Below are 20,006 nucleotides of genomic sequence, written 5' to 3' on the forward strand. Positions count from 1 at the left end.
CTGCAGTGCGACTGTGCTGCCTCCCTCGTCACCCTACGTATAATAGAATATCGATCGCCTGCCTCTGCCGCAGTGTGTAAGCGAGTGTTCCTGCGGACGAGTGTTCGTCTGACTGGGGCCCTCCAAGGTCATTGCCATGGCAACGTGAAGACGGGGGCCTTTCACCGTGCTGCCACAGAGCACAGGTCGCAGGGGTCGCATCAAGAGGGGGATGAGAGGGGGTTGGCGAGCACTGCAGTACCGGTGTGCTGGAAGAGCGCCGCAGCCACAGCGACGGGCATCCACTTATTTGACTTTATACAAACTGGAGCCAAAGAAGATGGACAGGTACAGTGCAAAAAAAAAACATGCCTTCACGGCTTCAGAGGTCATTGCATCCTACAGGAATTTACTCAAACATACGAATTACAAAACAATGTTTTTTTTAAACACATTTTATTGCACTTCCAAATCTTAGCAAAAGACAACAGTTACATCAAAATAGACAATTTCAGAAACAAGCTTCATGATTTGGACACCATCAGACTAGAACCGAAAAAATATTTACCAAATGTAAGAGGCAAATACTGACCTTCTCTGACAAGTTTTACCACCAACTTAAAAAGCCCTTTTTTAAAATGTTCTAAATACAAGTTTTTGTACAATGTTATTAGGCCCACTATAACTTTTGAATGGCACTTCATCTTAAAAAAACAAAAATGTAAATGTTTTCTCAATGCGAGATACCTGTTGTTGTCAAGCAGAATCTATTTCCCAATAAATCTGCACTATAGTGCAGCACAGACACACTATTAATAAGTAACGTCATTTTTGATAAAAGATAATGCAAAGAGCCAGAATAATCATACAAATAAGAAGCAAACATGCACAGAAAGGCATAGAATCTGTCAAATGATGTGCTCTAAGGCACGTTAAACATAAAATTGGTCTGCATTGATGAGTTTGCCATTAAGAACAGTAATCGATGAGGCTGGACGAGGTGCATTCTTGTGTCTATATCTGGAGGTAAAACAACAGGAATATAAGATACAAATAAAGAAAAGGAATCAGTTTCATTGCAGCTTTCCCCCTCCTAAACCCTTGAGGGCTGATGCAGTTGTAGGGTCAAAGGGACCCCCCAAACATTGACCAGCACCTGGGAAAGTGTTTCACCCTCTTTTTTTTCTTTTACACAGACTCCATGAGCAGCTCCTCCATGTCGGATCCCTCCAGCTCACGGAAAACCGCATGTGTGCCAATCACAAACAGTGTTGCTCCTAAGACGAAAGAAGAAAAGTCAGGAAAACCAGACAAAAAAAAAAGTCCTAAATAAATGAAATTACATCATTGTTTAGCTGATTATGGTCTAGGTGCATTCTTGTGTCTATATCTGAGGTAAAACAACAGGAATATAAGATACAAATAAAGAAAAGGAATCAGTTTCATTGCAGCTTTCCCCCCCCTTGTGCTATCTAAGATAGCACAAGGGGCAAAAACATCCCCCTTTTCTGTTTCTCCACTTTTGCCTCTTTCTTAACCCTTGTCCTATCTTAGATGACCCCACCCTTACATTGACGTGTTCTCCCTACCATGACAAAGGTGGATAAAGGTGGAAAGATTTCATGTAATCCATGGACACCAATGAAGATCACAAATCATTGAAGAAAAAAGGTTCAGAGCACTGTCTGGTGGGTCTAGATGACCCAACTCCCAGTGGTAAAGGGCCTAGGATAGCACAAGGGTTAAGCCAGCCTGACCAAACCTGACCAAGTGCCTAAACCCCTGTTGAGGAGCAGCTCTCTATGTTCATGGAAGTTGCCACAACAGTATTCCTTTGGTTACCAACATAACTTGAGATATCAATGTAGCTCTAATTTTACAACTGAGTGTTTAAAGAGATGTTCTGGTGAACATAGAGTATGACGGAAACACTTAGTTTATCTCACCAAGAACCCAAAACACAGCAGCTCCAGCTCCAGCCAGCCAGAACACCGGCAGGGACAAGGCTCCAGCGAGACCCATCTGATGAGGGACATTAAGCTGTTTGCCTGGAAAAAAACAAAGTTGGCAAACACATGAAAACATAATTCTCTGTGGCTTTCTATAAGATTCTCCCATTTCATGCATGGCTGAAAAAAACTCTGAAAAAAAGTTTTTTCACTTTCAGGCAAGTTAAGGACAGCAGTTTTTCTGTTTTACTTACCAAGAACAACCAGTCTGGACTCTTGAGACTTCAGGTGGATTATGTAGAAGGCACCAAGAAACACAGCCAATGCAATCAGTAGCATAGGGGAGCTTATACTGACAAGAAAAGAAAAAAAAAAAGGCTCATAATGCTGTTACTGATTCAATCTTTTCTTTTTCTTTTCTCAATCCCGGTGGCCTTAGTGTGTGCAGTCAGTGTTGCATCTGTTATTTCATAAAACTTCAATAATGTTTTGAGGTAAGGCCAAAGCAAACTCAGGTTTACACCTACATGCAGTACAGGATGAGACCCAGGAAGATGAAGGTGTAGTTGCTGTTGTAAGTTTCCACATTTTTCACCACTCTCTGGCATGCATCTCCGAAGTTTCGTGGTTTTGAAAACTTGCGTTGGTCCACAAAACTGGCCCACGGTCGAATGGACAATCGGCGCCTATCAATCCACTCCTTGGCCATGCTGGCAGAGAAGCCTTTAGGGAGCCAGAGCCTACAAAATAAAGGTAAAATGGTAATAAAGCGTACAAACTCTCAAGGAAAAAGTCAATGCATTACAACTTTTGACAATATGAGCAAAACAAAAAAGTATTTTGTAGTTTGATTAAGGAAATTCTTAGAAACTTTGACAAAACAAAACTTTAAAAAAAAAAAAATTTTAAGTAATGAGGCACAGTCTACAGAACAGGAGGATGAGGATTTAGGACTAACTCCACCCCCAAAAGTGGATGTGTAAAGACAGTAACTCACAGAGCCTTAGCACCATTGCTGTGGTTTTTCTACAAACGCTGTTTAATGTCCACGTCCATCACCGAAGAAAGTTGTTTGGGTCACTAAACTCCTTTTTAAAAAAAACAAAACTGACTCGTACTTTGAAAGGATTCCAGCTCCACCCGTGCCAGTTGGGTGAGCATCTTCAGCCGTAAACAGATCTCCAGCCTTGCTGTCCATGTCCACTTGACAGTTCTCTCCCTTTGGTACTCCAGATGGCATCTGCAAACCTTCTCCTGAAAATAAAAGAAAATAGAATAAATAAAATAAAAGAAATAGTCTTAAGATTTTTCCTTCACATACTTTTTTTTCCCCCTTCTTCGGATCAGCACAAGATAAATAGTCCAAAAACTGTGTGGAAAAATGGCCTTCCTTTATATGGAGATAGATGTTTTTTACGAGAGATGAAGTGGGATAAAAGAATATTAACGTTTTTGAGTTTGAGGTTGTTTAATGAAGAGCCTAAGTATTAATAATAATTATAGAAAATCATAAAATAGAAAATATATACATATGACTGAAGACATATACCCAAATACTACAATGGGTAACTGAGTAAACAAATGAACGGAAGATAGAAGCTCAGGAAAGATCTGACTCCTTTTCTTTTCCTTTTTTGCCTATTGTTTACTGTTAACATGCAGATAAGTGCATGCCAAGTTTGCATGTGGGATGTTGTTACATCATTGGGTTTGTCAAGTGGTTTAAAGATTTTGTTTTGTTTAGTTTCTCCATTTTGCTTCTAAAGTTAATTTAAAAAAAAAAAAAAGAAAAAAAAAGATTGTCTTATTGGAAGTTTGCATTTTTCCTCGTATTTTTCAATGTACAAACGATATGTATCCTTTATAAAACATGTCAGAATTTTTCTGGATTCTTCTTTATTTTCCCCTGTTTAAATGGGAAATAAAACACCATACACCATACAACCATACAATCTTTACGATTTTTGTAACACTCCTCGAGGTGCATCAAAAGCAAACTTAAATAAATAAATAAAAAAGGAAAAAGGAAAGGAAAACCTGTTTACTTTATTTTTTAAAGGTAAATAACAATTGATATATTTTATAAAATGTGTTTAAAATGGAGAAACAGCAGTAACTACAAAAGAAAAACTACATGATCACTAGTTTCCACATTATTCTTAAGAGCATAGAGGTTAGATTTTAATTCAAACTTGTTCCTGATTGGCCAGAAACATAGGAGCGGATCTCGTAAGTGGAAAATTTTTGTCAACAGGGCTTGGTCACTGCCACATCACTGACAAAGGCCGAGAACTGAGCCAGAAAACGACATTTTGAGCAAGTAAAAATCTTTTAAGGATCAAATTTGTCCATATGTGTCGAATTATAAGTGGAATAACTTTTATAAAATGAATACTACCTACTTCTTCGTGTCTCATGTTAAATCAAACTGATTGTACGAAGATCACAGTAATTTATAAACATTGAAATGAAAAGACATAAGATTTTACCTTCGTGATGTGTCAAATGTCAAACCTACAGACGATGTAGATACTTACAGACCAAGTTATGGATAAAAAGCCAAGTTGTTTTGTTGCTGTTGGTCCTCACGGATGTGATGTGGCTGAAGAAGAAGAAGAAGAAGAAAAGAACTTCCTACAACACCAATGCCGCACACTGCCCCCTGCTGGTTGCACCAAAGAACTCCCCAGTCTATGATGTTATTTTTTCCCTTACATTTAACCATATAAAAATATTTTATTCATTCCTCTATTTAACTTTGAAGTCGACAAGAAATCAAAAAACATTTTTAGTGCCAAAGTGACAGAGATTACTACCTTGATTCTTTTAGGAACAATCTGGGAACAATCGGTATGTTAAGTGTGGCAAAAACGTGACCTTACGTTATGAAACCCAGCCCGAGAGCTGTGATTGGTCAATTTACGACTCACGTCTAGCCACTGTCACGTCGCACGTTGCATTGTGGAAGTTGCTAGATCATCCAGCGTCAGGCAAGCTATCGCGGCTGAAAGGTGAGGTCTAATGCACTCTAGGAATATTCTCTTTGTGGAAAATGTAACCTAATAGTGTTTTAAAGGCGCGTGTTTAACGTTACGCTGTATTAGTTGACGCCTTAGCGTCTGCTAGACTAATAAGTTCAGCGGGATTCATCATCATGTCGTCGCACCGACCGTCGTTGAAACAAACAATAGACCGTCTTATTTGTCTCTAGAATTGTTTTTCTGCTAATTTTGCGTGGTGTTACGTGAAGTATAACTGCCAACGAGCTCCTGTGTGTGTGTTTTTAATCGAACAATTGAAGAGCTGTGTGTTTTGTATGTGTTGTCCCCCACCCTACTGATTACATAACTCTGTTCAGAGGAACGGTACCGAGTCGGTAAAGATAACATTAGCAATTGTAGCTAGGCATATATGACAGTAATTAAACACATCTCGATGCATTTCATTATAGGTGGTAGCTGCTTGCAAGTTTGAAGAAAATCTTAAATAGTGAGTGTTCGTTTGTGGCACACAATGTACACACAAAGACTTAACATGACAACTACTAGCTACAATTAAAATACCCACTCCGATGAAAATGAAAATTTAGCTTAGAATTGCATTTCTGAGTATTTCTTTATGCAAACTGATGTGAATTAGACGCAAAAAGCTGTTGCAAAAAAACGTGTAAGTGTGACGTAGAAGCTACTACACCAACCAAGCTCCCTCACTGCTCCATTCTGATGCTTCATTCTGACACATTTGGGCTTCATTTTCCTCGTCTGAGCTGCCATCTGGCTCAAAACTGTACGGTTGGATAGCTCCAATATTGTTCACAATTTTTGTTGCACCACTAATGTGCAGTGGAAGTTGTGATTGTGAGGGGCTGTAAGCGAGTGTGTAAAGGGATGGTGGTAAGGGGGGGCTAACTCCATGCCAGCAGTCCTGCCCACGACTCTGGGGGGTTAATTTCTAATTAACTCCTGCCGCTATGCAGAAACCTTCCTAGAAAACAACACGGGGAACGCTTTGAAAATATTTTAAAAGATGATCGGAGTGGGGCCTTCAAATTGTTACGTTTTTTAAATGAAATTATTAATTAAGGAACCTGATACCATTTGTTTGGTTTCAAGTTTCAAACATAAACATGGTTAAAGTAATTTTTTTGTGTTTGTTTTCTTTTTCCCCTAAACTCCACAGTTTTATTTGAGTGGGAAACTTGGAAAAAAGGGGTAAACCATGGCTTCAATGAATTATCCTGAATGCACACTGAAGAATTCCTTATACTGGGATGAAGCAGAGTGCCTTAACTACTATGGGATGATGTCTCTTCATGAGATGTTTGAAATAGTCGGAGCTCAGCTGACAGAGACCGACATTGAAGTGCTCTACTTTCTATTGAATGAAACCTACTCAGCCAAACACCCCCTAGATCCGGAAGGCTGGACAGTTAAACCCTCAGAGGACAGTCCAGAGGACCCGGGTGCCAGCCCAAGTCCACAGCTGTTAAAAGCGTGGAGGCGGTTGAAGCCGAAAGAATCGCAGCAGCCTTTAGTGGACTCAAAGCCCAAGAGTGGCCTTGAGCTGCTGCTGGAGCTGGAGAGGAGGGGACACCTCGGTGACGGGAACCTGGAACCTCTGCTGCAGCTGCTGAGAGTCCTCACCCGCCATGACCTGCTGCCTTTAGTGTCTCATAAAAGGAGGCGAACAGGTGTGGATTTCACTTTTACCACCTGTCTTATTAGTAGGTGTGATGTTCATTTCAGAATTACTCATTTTCTGTATTTCTTTTTAGCTTCTCCAGAAAGAATTGGAAGCAGATATGAATTAGACAGCGCAGAGTTGATCTCTGGGTTACATCACACTTGCCAGCAGACGGAGATGCCACTCCCATCTTTCACACAGCAATTAAACACAGGTAATTGCACAATTCTATAAATGGTAAACAATTTTTTGCACCTTTTTTTCTCTCCACTAAATATAAAAAAAGCACATTTTAATAACTAACTTGTTTTTGTTGCTCTTAAAATGTACATATTTTTTTTGCCTATTTAAAAACATTCTGCATTTAACAAAATTGATTAAAGGTTGTGCAGCAATGAAAGAAAAAAATACTATTGGAAACATGATTGTTTACTTGCAGGTCTTTTTAATTAATCCCTTTTTTTCTTCAGATATTCACTCTCCTGTGGCAGAGTCATCTACTAGGAGACGAAGGAGGAAGAGGGGGAATGGCTGGAGCCGTAAGTCCAAGAAAACAAGCCGACAGGTCCAGCCTCTGCCTCCGCCACCAGCACCACAAAAAGTGTCATGTGGTAAGGGCAACCTGCACACGTTAAAGTTGTTTCTGTTGTAATTGTCACCGGTTTAGTCCCTTTCTTTTTCATTTTTTTTCTCCCTATCAACTGATTTCTCACCTAACACAAAAGCTATTTGAGTCAGCCTCTTTAATATTTCACCAGTTCTCTGTAGTTTCTCTTGTGTCTTTAATACAAAACCTTTGTCCGTCTATGTCAAACCTCAGCATGTGTCATAATGTTTACAGTCTGAGTTCTATACACCTATGAGTGTTTCAACTATTTCAAACATTGTGTGAGAGCAGGGTTCATTTATTTATTACATGTTTGGAAAAAAGATACCCTTAACAGTGAGGAAAATGATTATAGTTTTGAATCAAACCATCACAATTATGGCAAAAAGCAGCAGACCATGCAAACACATTCACAAAGAGCACTCAAAGTTTGAATGGAAACAAATGATTTGCCCATGAGGTCATTTCTCTGTTCAGATGTCTTTGGTAAAACATTTTTACCTAAATAACAGCAGTTAATAACAGTCATGCTCTCATTACAATATTGTGCCCTTTGTATTTTTGGGTTGACCCTCCCCACATGATATTACAGCTGTTCTTTTGGGACTTTGCGGTTTAACCCAACTCGTCGCTAAAACTGTCTACATTAGTTGGTTTTATTAAATCTACAAGATCAAAGACACGTCTGTCTGTCTGCCAAGTTTTGCTGTACACTTTTGCCCCTTTTTTAACATTTCTCTGACACGCTGAGCTGTTTTCTGCTGCTTCTCTGACGAATGCATATGGTTCTTTCCTGTCCTTCAGCCCCACCTTGGATTCAACACCTTAGTCAAAGTCTCCAGTTCCACCTTCGTTCTGCTGTGTTGTCAAGCTTTGTGCAATTTGGTGGTTCTAACAACTGTCATTTCACATTGTCCTTAAAATGTTCGTTTTTATTCTTTTCCAATTATTTTAGCCACAGTTGTAAGTTAACTCTAAATGTACTGCGTCAGTTCTTAGCTCCATAGTAGATCAATCTTTAATAGGGGTGGGTATTAATGCGTCACATCCTCATCAATAATTATGGAATTAAACTTTATTCATCTCAGAGGAGAAATTCACCCTGCCAATAAACCACAGTGACCATAAACGGATAAAAGTGCGTTGGTTTTGCCCATCTACAATATTTTCTTTTAGAATACAAACTCTTTACATTAGCATTTAACAGAAAATTATTTATTATTAAATGTTTACTAATCGTTATTTAAATAAGTTGATATTTAACAGGGAAAAATACTTTCCAAATATTACTTTTTGTTATATACTACGTTGCTTCCTGGATTTTGGTTGCATTCATGCCTTTGGCTGATCGATGAGCTGCAGAAGGCTGTGCTCACTGACATAAGTGAAAAAGCAAACGTCAAACAAACTACCATGTCAATCTGAAGTCCCACTCTTGTTGTCTGTGTAGAAAGTCATTGAAACACATCAGCTCAATGCTGCTGTGTTTTCTTGTGAGGCAGCAATAGAGAAAATGAGAGCTGTGTAAAGGTCGGAGGCAAAATGGTTCCGATCACAGTGGACTGGGACTCGGCTAATTTCACAATGCTGACTCACTGTAAGTGCACAGCGGTGCACCAGCCTTTGTCTCACTGATCCAAGCGAGAAAAGGATCAGTAAAGAAAATCCTGCCCGTTTCCTGATGAAACAGCCAGTTCAGCCCTATAGAATATAAAATGTGCCCTGATGCTGATGCAGACTTTGAGTACCTTTCTCCTCATCTGTTCTGGAATCTATAACCAAACCAGATCAGCATTTATACCAACTAAACTTTAAAGATACCCATCCCTTCTTCTAATCCTTTAGTACTGGATACTTTCAACTATAGCAACATTTGAATTAGATCATTTTAATAAAATGTACTCAAACACAAATGTTCCCTAAAAACCCCAAAACACTTGAAAGCTGAGGATTATCATGGAAAATTCAGAAAAAACAAACAAAAAAAAACTTCCAGAAAGCCAGGATGACTGATGTGCTTGTGATGTCTCCTTGTTGCTGTCTTGACTCCACATTTGATTCCACCAGGTTGACTCCGATTGAGACCTAGATCCGAGTATCTAAGACACAATGGATCATGAAGGCAGAGATGGAGACTGAGGAACAAAACAAAAAAGTCACTCCACTCTGTCCGTACATACTACAGTGTGCGTGATCAACTCAGTCATGTGCGCTCACGAGTCTGGGCCGATGCCTATAAGGTAAAAGAGGCTCTCCCCCTCGATACCACGAGGGTCGGGGCTGCTGCTTTGTTCTGTATACGATGCTTGTGTATCATAACGTAGTACCTCGTTACCTGGTCCCCTTCCCTCATCAAATGTTATTTGCTCTGGAAAACCATCCTGTGATGTTCTATAGTGTTGTGGACTGTGGAGGAGAAAAAATAGCTGGACTCCAGCCTGTTCTGACGAGTTGGTCAGTGTTTCATTGAACTGACTGAGTCCTCAGCAGTAAGCCACAGAGATCTGCAGCCATGGTCGAGGCAAACGTAGCCTTCCACAAGAACTGGTTTTGAACAGCTGTTCTGAGCGATTTCATCTAAATGATAGCCATGGTAAAAATGAGCATGGATTGATTAAAGTTCCTTTTATTTGCATCATTTGGGGATCTTGATGGATTTTCACAAATATGGCCAACATAGTGTTCCCTCTGTCACATTTAACATTGAAAATGATGGGAAATATGTCTTACCCCACATTTATGAATTTATTTGTCCATCTAAAAAAAAACACACTGTTAACTGAACTAAGGAGAAGTAAAAGCTAAACTTTTCACTTCATTTTTATGAGAAATAACGTATTAGTTCCTATCGGCTTAAAGTGGTTTTTGAATTATGATTATGCCGTTTTCGAGGACGGAGTTTCTGCATGGCGGCAGAAGTTTATTTGAAATTAGCCTCTGAGTTGTGGGTGGGACTGTCGGCGCAGAGTAAGCCTGCCCCCCCCCCCCCCCCCCCCCCCCCCCCCCCATCTGTTTATAGTCTCTACCGCTAGCTTACAGCCCCTCACAACCTCAACATAACATTACCGGTTTCAGATGGCAGCTCAGACGAGGAAAACAAAGTCGGACACGGATCTACTTGTCTGCAAGTAGATGAATCAGAATGGAGCAGAGCAGGGAGTTTGTGGCCTGCTGTTGTAGCTTCACTGCTACAAGCTTTTTTAACGGTATATTTTTAGTCTGCTCTTGGTTTACAACAATTGGAAGAAAAAATAAAAGAAATACTCAGAAATGTAATTTTGAGCTAAATTTTCTTTATTATGTAAAACGGTAAAAACACCAAAAACACTGTTTTCATAAGAGTGGGTCTCTTCTAACAAATCATTCATTTGATGTATCAAGCATTTACAAGTTATTTTCTAACACTGTCAACACTGAGTATAGAAACATAAAAATATAAACTATCTTACAGAGGAAAGATAAAACAACGTTGGACATATTTTGTGAAAACCCTTTCTATCCCCTGTATACTTTAAGATCTTTTTGATCCAAATTTAAGGATCATTTAATGTAAATGATGCTCAAGATCACCGATGCTTTACGTAAAGAAAGATGTTCATCCATTCATCCATCCATGAGGACCAGCCTCATATTTTTGTTTGGGACCGTCTGAAAATGGCTGCCAACAAACCAGATTTAAAGGAAATACCCACGAGAATGTTGTAAAGCAGCAAAAAAGGAAAGAGAGCTCTGCTGAGGGAAACTCACGCTGTATCTTATCTCTGTGCTCCTTGTGCCACCCGGTGTGCGTCCGTCCAGGAGGAGCAGAGATAGATAGGTCGGGTCAGTCCAACACTGGCCCCTTAGCATTTCAACAGTCTTCACGTAGCCTTTTTAAAAAAAAACTTGATTCATTCACTGAGGATCATTTTCAACAGCGTGTATGAACTAAATCCTGACATTAAAGACCGCCATCAGCTCTGTAGAACTGCCATTCTTCCTAGCTGGGATGCTTGTGGAGGCCCTTACTAGATTGTTCCTTTTAATTGTTATTTGGGCCTTTTTAAAGGTTTGGGTTTCAAAGCCCTAAAGCTCACAGTGGACCATAGTAAGAATAATCCCAAGCATCCCATTATATTGCAAGAGCTGCAGTCAAATGGTTTCTGAGCTGGTCATACAAGTGGAAACTGTTGGCCAAATTCAAGCCATTTTAAATGAGAAGTGCCTGCTTGATGTTACAGGAAAAAAGAGAAAAAGTCAACCAACCCATCTGTGCTTGTCTCTCTTTTTCTGTCTCTCCTTTCTCTGATTTCGCAGTTGTAAACTGAGGAAAATGCTGTCCTTTCACACAATGAGAGCGAGCGAGCACTAAATGTTCAAACCACGCAGAATGGTAACGAGTGATCTGTCAATGGGGTTGAGAGATAATATCTGTGTGCCTGTTTCTCAATGCTCCTGTAGACTCCCACTCTCTGTCGTTCAGCAGAAAAAACGGATCGATAAAGAGTTGAAGCTGTCCATGCCAAGTGACTCCTCCAAAATGGATACTTAAACTTTCCCCCATAACGGCTTGAGAAGTGGAAGCCCATCGGGCTTGGTGCTTAAAGTGAGCAAATGAAAGTTGTGCCTCCTTACGCCCTAAGTGGATGTCTCTGTTTCTGATGAAGCGTGAAACGCTCTGTAACCCCGGTTTGGAAATGGCCTTTGCCCTCAGTGTCACTATTTTTGCCTCCACCTGAGCAGATATGCGAGTGTACGGAAGAAGCGTGTTAATCAAGTAATGATCAAAAAGGCCTGAAACTTTCAGTCTTTGATTCTCCAAGGATCCTCTCAGAACATATGATGGAATCTTATGTGCAGAAACTTGACCTCCAGGATCTTAAATATTAAGGTTTTTTTTACATTTGTTTTGGTTAAAAAAAAGTATTTTGTTTTTTTTGTCCATCAAGAAATTTTTTAAATTAAGTTTCTACCTATGGTCATTTTTGTATTGTGCTCAAATTTAAACAAGTCTTCAGATTGTTTACCTTTAGGATTTAGGTATTAGAAGCACTTTAATTATTAATTCATTAATTAAATTCAAGTCTTTTGCTACATTTACAGTATTGACACATTTCTTTATTATTGGTATTCTATCTTTACCACAGTTATCAGCCTTTTGTTATTTACTGGTTCAAAATGATGGCAATTGTCTTCTGTGGTTTCATTAAAATGTATTTGTTATCAGAAGTCTAAATGTTGTTTTCACGTCAATCTGAAGAGCAATTGTTATGTTAGAAGTGTCCTCCTGTTATTTGTCAGTTCCCTTTTTGCTAAAGTTTCCAAAAAACCTTTACCTACAAAATCCATATTTCTATAGGAAACCACAGTTATGCATTAATCCTGTGACACTGTTAAAAATATTGTATTTGAAAGAAAATCTCAGTGTTCACTGGAAAAACAGAAAATGATCATTTTTAAATTAATTGAAAATAAACCACAAAAATTAGACATTGTTTTGACAGTTTCTGTGAAACTTTATTTAGAAAAAAACCCAACTAGAAAAGACGAGCTTGAAGAAGAAATAGTGGTACACCTTATATTTTGTTCCAGTGTTTTTTAATCAAACAATATCTGTCCAAGAGGCCCTGCACATGCCTTTTTTAATTAATTTTTTTTAAACGATTCTGTTAAACAACTATTCAGATTTATTTATTTTTGTTCATATGTGGGAAATTTGTGTTCGGTTATTGCTCTTTTACAAATGTTAACAGATTCCAAATCAATTCCTTAATTCAACGTTTGCATTTCTAATGTTGGCATTTACCAAACTTAATCCCTCTGGAGTTTTTGTGCCTCAGACCAAATGCGGCTGCAAAGAGCATCGATGTGCCTCTGGAACTGAAATGGATCAGAGATCAATGGGAAGTTGAACTGCTGCATTGGAAGAAATGTCCTCCAAATATCCCCCGACTCATCTCTTTCTCCTGTAATTTGGTTCTTTTGTACATTGAAGTCTCTTTTCTCTGAACTTCAGTGTCAATGAGTTCCAGAAGTGACTCTTTTGGTTCATTTAATGTGAAAACGGAGCAAAACAAAATCCAAATCTAAACAATAAACCATTGACAAATATAATCTGAGCACTTTTAGTGAAGATGTTAAATGTTTCTTTAGATGTCCTTCAGGTTTGTGTAAAATACTTTTTGTAGGTTTCTAATTTAAATGTAGTTTTACTTCTAAATTTGGAGAAAACAAGTATTTATACACAGAGTATTTCAAAACAAATGGTCTTGTCTCTGGTGGCAAATGCTATTTGAATCTACTGAACGGTTTCATTGGGAGAAATGGGTTTTTGTTGCAGCAAAAGTCATCAGCAGCTGGTTTCCAAATGGAGCTCTGGAAAAATGACATTGGAGATGATCTCAGCGTTGCTCTTGCTCAGTACAGTATGTATCCTCTAATCTTTCTCGCTGTGCTGTTGCATGACCACCAGTCCTGTTTTCTGCAGAACCCAAGCTATCAGTACCAACCTTTATACTCGGCTGGGCCCTGTTGTCCTCACTGGCTGAGTCTAAAGTTAATCTGAATTGACGATATGAAAGACCACCATAGCTGTCACTATCATGAACCTTTCGAGCTTTCATCCTGAAACTTCTCATGCACCAGTTTCCTTTGATTCAGTCATTTCGTCAACAGCTGGCTGTGAAACTCATAATGATAGCGTTCCCCTCCCAAGAAAAGGAACTACACTTCCGGATCAGATGAGTATTTCTTTTCATTATCCGGCAAATTGATTGTCAGCCAAACAAACAAACTGGACCTGTGTATAAGCCAGCACACAGACGGGTCGCTCTAGTTCCGATGCCCTTCATAACTCAGCGCTCTGCCCTGCCACTCCGTCCTCTGTTTCATCAGAGCCCGATGAAAGGAAATGCTCTCAGAATAGTCACAGCCTCTCTTTGGTTCTTTTTTAACAAGAAAAAAAAAGTGCCTACATTATTTTCATTGTCTTTTAGCGACATTTTTTAACTGTTCTTTCTATTCTTCTCTACTTTTTTCTGTCTTTCCCTACCTTTCAATCTCTACCCTACCCTAAATATTCACCCCCTGTCCTCATTCTCCCATCACCTCATCCCTGCTGGCCACTTCTGTTTTCTCCACCTTCCATTATCAGATATCCGCCTGCGTGTCCGGGCAGAGTACCTGGAGCACGAGTCAGCACTGCGGGATGGGGTCTCCTCTAACAAGCGTCAGCCACTGGAGCGGCAGTTTGACTTGTTCAGCCGGGCCAACTCGCTGCTGCGGGCCAGAGACCTCGGCTCCATTGTGTGCGACATCAAGTTCACGGAGCTGGACAACCTGGAGGCTTTCTGGGCAGACTACCTGAGCGGAGCTCTGTTGGAGGCCCTGAAGGGCGTTTTCATCACAGACTCCCTGAGGATGGCCGCAGGTTCTGAAGGCGTCCGACTTTTGATCAGCGTAGACCAAGACGACTATGAGGAAGGTCGAAGGCTGCTGAGAGCCAAGAAAATGATGTCATATGGAAACGGTGGGCGCACTGACACTCAGTAAACTTTACAAACAAAGACTCTTTATGTTGTAATGTATTAACTTTGAAGGGAAGATCTGCATGGGCTGATGGACTGGAAACGTTTTTAAGGCCTTTTTTTGTTGTCGCAATCTACATAAAAACCACTAGATGGCAGAATTTATCATTGGTTTTGTGTTAATGGATGCTCAAATGTGTAATAACTGGTCTAACCTGGAGCATTGTTTGAAAATGAAGGGAGCTTTCAAGTCACTGTTTTCCATTTGAATTTCTACACAAGTGTGTGACGAACACTGTAAAGGAACAATCTTTTTCTTTCATCCAATGACAACAAGAGCAAGTTAGGCTATGGACTGGTGTCTAGATCGGAACTGGGCATTACCGTACTCTCATCTCAGCCTGTGCGCATGCGGAAGGGCTCTCATCGGTGTGACAGTTTCTTCTCATTTGAGCACAGACACTGGGTTTGATGTTTAAACACAAACTGGCTGTTGACAGTTAAAGCTTAATCTGCTGCTGGATCACGTGAGAATGATTTCATCTTAAAAAGAAAGCTTCTTTTAAGAGGAACTATAAGAAAGTAAAGTTAGTGATTGATTAAAGAATGATAAATTTGAGTCCACAAGGGGGGAAAGTGTGCCTCGTTCACCGCACTTCTGAGCACAACTTTGTAGAGCTTAGTTCACACGCCTTGATAACTTAACGGCTCTGTGCAGCACCAGAACCCAACTTGTTATTGCCGCAGTAGGTGGATTGGTGGTCGCCTCTTGATGACAGCAGTGATTAGGAGTAAGTCTCAGCAGACCATGGAAGATTCATCATCACAAAGTCTGACAAGAGCAGGCCAGACAATGCGATGGTGGCTTGTGTCTGGGATTCCAACTAGGCCTCAGCAAGTACTTCTCTCAGCAAGTGAAGCGCAGGACGGTGCGCCGGTCAATAGAAGTGATGTTGGAGAGATCAAAATCAAAAGTGCACATCCCAGTTCCACTCAGCCCTGCGATGTTGGCCCAGTAGAGTGGCTCATGGACAGCTGCTACTCACCCTGCTGGAACTAATGCCCGGACTTCACTCTTGGAAGACGATCAATAAGGCCCCTCACTCTTAAGTCCCCTCATACTGGCACGACTTAAGCAGGCAGACTGTCTGAAGTGAAGTCTGCAGGGCCGAGACGAGGAAAAACACAATAGTAATATTTTCATGACTATTGTATATATATATTTTTTTTGTTAAAAAACAAAGATTTAAGTTATGTTTCACAAATTCAGGGGACCATTGTTTAAAACAGCATTTGGGTTTGAAAGGGTAAATCATTTTTGTGTAAATTTTTTATTTATACATAAACATTTCTGGTGAATAATAAAGAATTTGATGGATAAAATTATTTTGCGTATTTTATTTATTTATTTATTTTTGAAGAATTTCAAGAAGATGGGTTTCCGAAAATATCAGTAGTGTTTACATTTTAATAACAGAAGTTTTTGAATTGAAACTTTCATTTTATGCTGGTAGCACTGTCACTACCATGAAATCTAGGCAGTTATAAAATCACCCTTAATATTTTAAGTCTGTCTGATCAAAAGATAATGGCAATTCTACAGAAACGTGAGTTGTTGGGTGTCAGCAGCACTACTGAAACAAATACTATTTATTTATTTTCCCCCATCTATCTTCCAAACCCACTTAATCCTTTTCAGGGTCAAAAGGATGCTGGAGCCTATCATTGTCACTGTTTAGTGAAGTTGGATATTTGGTGATGGGCCCCATCCCATAATTTTCTCTGACATCTGGAATTGACCTGCAATGTTTCAAGCGTTTTTTTTCTTCTTCGTTTTGTTCCTTTTGGTTTCTACTCTCCCGTCCAGCATCAGAGGGACATCGGCATCACGTGGTCATTTGCTTTAAACGTGTTGGACGCTTTTGACATCTTTATCAAAAGCATCGTTGCTTTCATGTAAATCAAACTCACCTTGTCCTTCAATCTACAGTATTTCCAGTACCTGACAATTTTAACTTTAAGATGAGCTTGCAGTCTTCTTTTAGGTGATGAGAATTTCTCTGCTTCGTGCAATTTTTCATATTTAAAAATCTCCAAAATCTTTATCACTTTATGAGCTAGAAGTAGGGGTGTAACTTTCATTATAGCAATTCAATTCATATTGTAATTTGTGGTTGCTGATCCGATTCATAGTCTATTGGTTCATTTTGAAGGATCCGATTCAGTCACCTAAAATTGATCCTGGACATCTTTAGCCAATAATGTAACCGGTGTGACTCGGAGATAAATACCTGGTACTGAACGGTGCAGGTGAAGTTTTCCAGATTCCTTGTTTTTCTCGCAAGAAAATCAAGAGTCAATTAAATATGTGTACAAACAAACAAGTCAACAAGAATTGATGTCAAATCTATTCAAATTTTAGTTTCATAAATTTCAACCCACTGTTGTTTTTCCACATAAAAGTAATACAAACTGAACATCATTAGAACATTATACCAACCTGTATGGTCACATGTCTTACCACACGTTCGACTGGATGATGGATTGAGCATTTTTTTGCTGCCATCATGTGTGTGTTGTCCGCTGTGATGTACTTGATTATTTTTACGTTATAGTCAAATGAATTAAAAGAACTAGTTCTATAAACGTTATTTTTAAAGCTATTTTATGTGCCATCAACTCTAAAGCTTATAATGTATAGCAAACATGTAAACATATTTGACAATCAACAATTTTCATGAAAGCAACTAATAAATAAATGGAAAAAAACGAAGGCATTTTTCTGCAGAACAGTTACCTCAGCTGTATGGTAAGGGCACTTTATGGAGCATTTAGAAAGATTGTACTCAAAAATGGTCAGCATGCCCTTTTCTCAAAAACCCTCCATCTTTTCTTTCTATCTTTCTGTTGTTTATATTTCTTCCCTATAGAACAAAATTATGTTTGGTCCTGCACAGGCTTCCTTACCATACTACGCCTTCTAAAGAGCATCCATTTGATTTGAAAAAGTGTGGCTCCTATAGAAGACCATGTGAGGGACTTTTCCCAGAGCTAGACTAGCCTTAACTCATTTTTTAAATTCTTTTTCATGAGTCAATCAGTTTCATCTTGTGTTTTCACTTTCCATTACCTGGAGAGGAGAACAGCATAGAATAAGCTAAACCAACAGGGTTATGTTGCAGACGCTGTAGACATTTGGCAGAGGGAATCTCCACTTTATTGCCTAAATCACTTCATGGAGACATCCCAGATGGTTTTATGTTCTATGGTGCAAATTGTATCGAGGTTCAAAAGCTAATGCAATGCTGGTTTCTGTGGCGGGGAACTGGTCATCACCCCTATGTAGACTTTATTTCACTGTCCACAGGTGTTCCTCCTCCAGCCTTGATTAGATGGCGACTCGAGTCATCTTGTCGCAGCTCGGGCCTAAATCAGTCTCCTATCAAAACATGTCATCTAAAGCTGATAGGCGCTATAGCCTTCTGTCGGCCCACTGGGGCTGCGGTTATTGTATATACCCCGCAGCATATCGAACATCCTTCTGGTGGGAGAAATTCTCTGCTTTCAATGAGGATTGAAAATGAGATAAGGTGATCCTCTTGAAAGGTGCCTTCTTGTTTTACCCCTGCACAGCGGCGGTTAGTTGTTTTTAGCAGTTGCAGAATCCTTAAAGGTTTGAATGTGAATCTTGAACACACAACCTGATCAAATATTTCTAACTCATTCGTCTGATTATGTGTTGTTTTTTCCCCCTGATTAGAGTCACACTTTGATCATCATTGATCTGTTCTAAAAGTGTTCCCATTGATCTTTTCATTATGATTTTTTACCAATATCAGAAACCTGTGTTGTTTTCCAGGACAAAACCCAACTGAACATTAGCAGTGCAACAAAAATGGTGAGGAGTATTAGAGCTGCGCAATTTTGAGCCAGATACCAGCTCGGACAAAGAAAACAAAGACGTACAAGGCTCCGTTTGTCTGTAAGCGGAAGCATTGAAATGAAGCGGAGCAGGGAGCTTGTGGCCCATCGATTGTAGCACCTACGTCAACTTCTACAAGCTTTTTCCAACTTCTTTTCGCATCTGCTCCTGATTCACAACAATTGGAATAAAGAAATCCTCAGAAATGCAATTCTAAGCTTAAACTTCTTTAACTATGTCCTTGATCGTGAAAAAAAACACCAAAAAACAGGATTTTCATCAGAGTGGGTCTTTAAGAAAGATCTTTGAAGATCTTTGAACCTGGGGAAACTATGGTGCACTGGGGTTCTGTCCTGTATTCTCGTCTACTTCTACTCTCCTTCTCCCCTCTATTCTTGATCATTATTTATCATTTAGTTCTCCATGCCTCTGTTTGGTGCAGTGTGATTTATGTCCTCTCCCGGGCCGAGTGCTTCCAGATTTCAGTTGGCTCATCCGTGCCCTGTACCTGGTCGTGTAGCTCGTCTACCTGGCCATGTACGTCGTCTCTGCTCCTGCACCTACACCTGGCTGTGTTTCCGGCTCGTCTCGCACCCCCAGCCGTCCCCCAACTCCATCTGGATGAAGATCATATGCTGGACTTTAAATATGTAGTTGTAGAGTTAGATAAATTAATTCTTCTCTTTGAGTTCTGGTACATCGCCTGTCCGTCCTGGGGGAGGATCCCTCCTTCATATGGGCACCCCTGAGGTTTCTTGGTTTTTTTCTGGAATCCGTTTTTTTTAGGAGTTTTTCCTTACAGCGAAGGGGGGTCTAAGGGCAGGGATGCCCAGTTTAGTTTAGTCTGTTTAGTTAAAGTTTTAGTATTATCCTATTGGATTCTATGCATTTATGATCCTTTTTGATTGTATGTTTACCTTACAATTACCGGCACGAAGCCCACTGAGACGACTGTTGTTGTGAATTCGGGCTATATAAATAAAATTGAATTGAATTGAATTAAGAAACAACATGCTTTCTTCAACTCTCCACAAATATTTCCTTCTATGTCAAAACCTTATAATGATAAATTAAAGTGAGGTGAAGCTTATTAACCTGCATCTGTATTATTTCATGTTACTATTTAATTATTACTCATGCTGCTATTATTTTCAATCATTTTGACTTGTTAGGAAGAGCACTCTAACCTAAACATTGTGTTTTTATTATGGCTATTAACTAGGGTTGTGTATCTTTCTTACATGATTTGATACCCATGTCAGTACATGGCCCATGAATCAATACATAGAGATTCAACTAACTTTAAGGCCATAAGATACAGTCCAATTCTTCTACCTAAATGAAGACAATCTGTACTTATG

At 39.5% G+C, this 20,006-nt stretch overlaps 2 protein-coding genes across 4 annotated transcripts; one reads left to right on the top strand and one right to left on the bottom strand.

Annotated features, from left to right (window-relative positions):
* Window positions 1–368: 368 nt before the first annotated feature.
* On the bottom strand, window positions 369–4,886 carry rabac1 (Rab acceptor 1 (prenylated)). Of its 2 annotated transcripts, XM_004078005.5 has the most exons (7): window positions 4,745–4,886; window positions 4,466–4,530; window positions 3,047–3,182; window positions 2,456–2,668; window positions 2,183–2,280; window positions 1,926–2,027; window positions 369–1,256 (listed from the first exon to the last, which is right to left on the bottom strand). In XM_004078005.5, exons 3-7 carry the CDS (start codon window positions 3,166–3,168, stop codon window positions 1,168–1,170), a joined length of 624 nt encoding a protein of 207 aa, XP_004078053.1. In that variant the 5' UTR covers window positions 3,169–3,182; window positions 4,466–4,530; window positions 4,745–4,886; the 3' UTR covers window positions 369–1,167. The 2 variants fall into 2 exon arrangements, with proteins under 2 accessions (XP_004078053.1, XP_023820236.1); XM_023964468.2 differs by lacking the exon at window positions 4,745–4,886 and having other exon boundaries at window positions 4,418–4,494.
* dedd1 (death effector domain-containing 1) lies at window positions 4,801–16,109 on the top strand. 2 transcript variants are annotated; one of them, XM_078933555.1, is made up of 6 exons: window positions 4,844–4,939; window positions 5,380–5,417; window positions 6,108–6,618; window positions 6,703–6,825; window positions 7,082–7,222; window positions 14,351–16,109. In XM_078933555.1, the coding sequence occupies exons 3-6, from the start codon at window positions 6,147–6,149 to the stop codon at window positions 14,746–14,748; spliced, it is 1,134 nt and encodes a 377-aa protein (XP_078789681.1). In that variant the 5' UTR covers window positions 4,844–4,939; window positions 5,380–5,417; window positions 6,108–6,146; the 3' UTR covers window positions 14,749–16,109. The 2 variants fall into 2 exon arrangements, with proteins under 2 accessions (XP_011483789.1, XP_078789681.1); XM_011485487.3 differs by lacking the exon at window positions 5,380–5,417 and having other exon boundaries at window positions 4,801–4,939.
* Window positions 16,110–20,006: the final 3,897 nt, after the last annotated feature.

Source organism: Oryzias latipes, chromosome 16 (genome assembly GCF_053564925.1).
Source record: "Oryzias latipes strain Hd-rR chromosome 16, Olatipes_Hd-rR_3.1".
Taxonomy (NCBI): Eukaryota; Metazoa; Chordata; class Actinopteri; order Beloniformes; family Adrianichthyidae; genus Oryzias; species Oryzias latipes.

Excerpts from the sequence above, each read along its gene's own strand:
- rabac1 (XM_004078005.5), bottom strand. The coding sequence starts at position 3,168 with ATGCCATCTGGAGTACCAAAGGGAGAGAACTGTCAAGTGGACATGGAC. Across the intron at positions 2,281-2,455 it reads GGTCTCATCCTGTACTGCAT|TATAAGCTCCCCTATGCTAC; the intron begins GTAGGTGTAAAC and ends TTTTCTTGTCAG. Across the intron at positions 1,257-1,925 it reads TGCTGTGTTTTGGGTTCTTG|GAGCAACACTGTTTGTGATT; the intron begins GTGAGATAAACT and ends CTTTCGTCTTAG.
- dedd1 (XM_011485487.3), top strand. The coding sequence starts at position 6,147 with ATGGCTTCAATGAATTATCCTGAATGCACACTGAAGAATTCCTTATAC. Across the intron at positions 6,619-6,702 it reads TCATAAAAGGAGGCGAACAG|CTTCTCCAGAAAGAATTGGA; the intron begins GTGTGGATTTCA and ends ATTTCTTTTTAG. Across the intron at positions 7,223-14,350 it reads ACCACAAAAAGTGTCATGTG|ATATCCGCCTGCGTGTCCGG; the intron begins GTAAGGGCAACC and ends TTCCATTATCAG.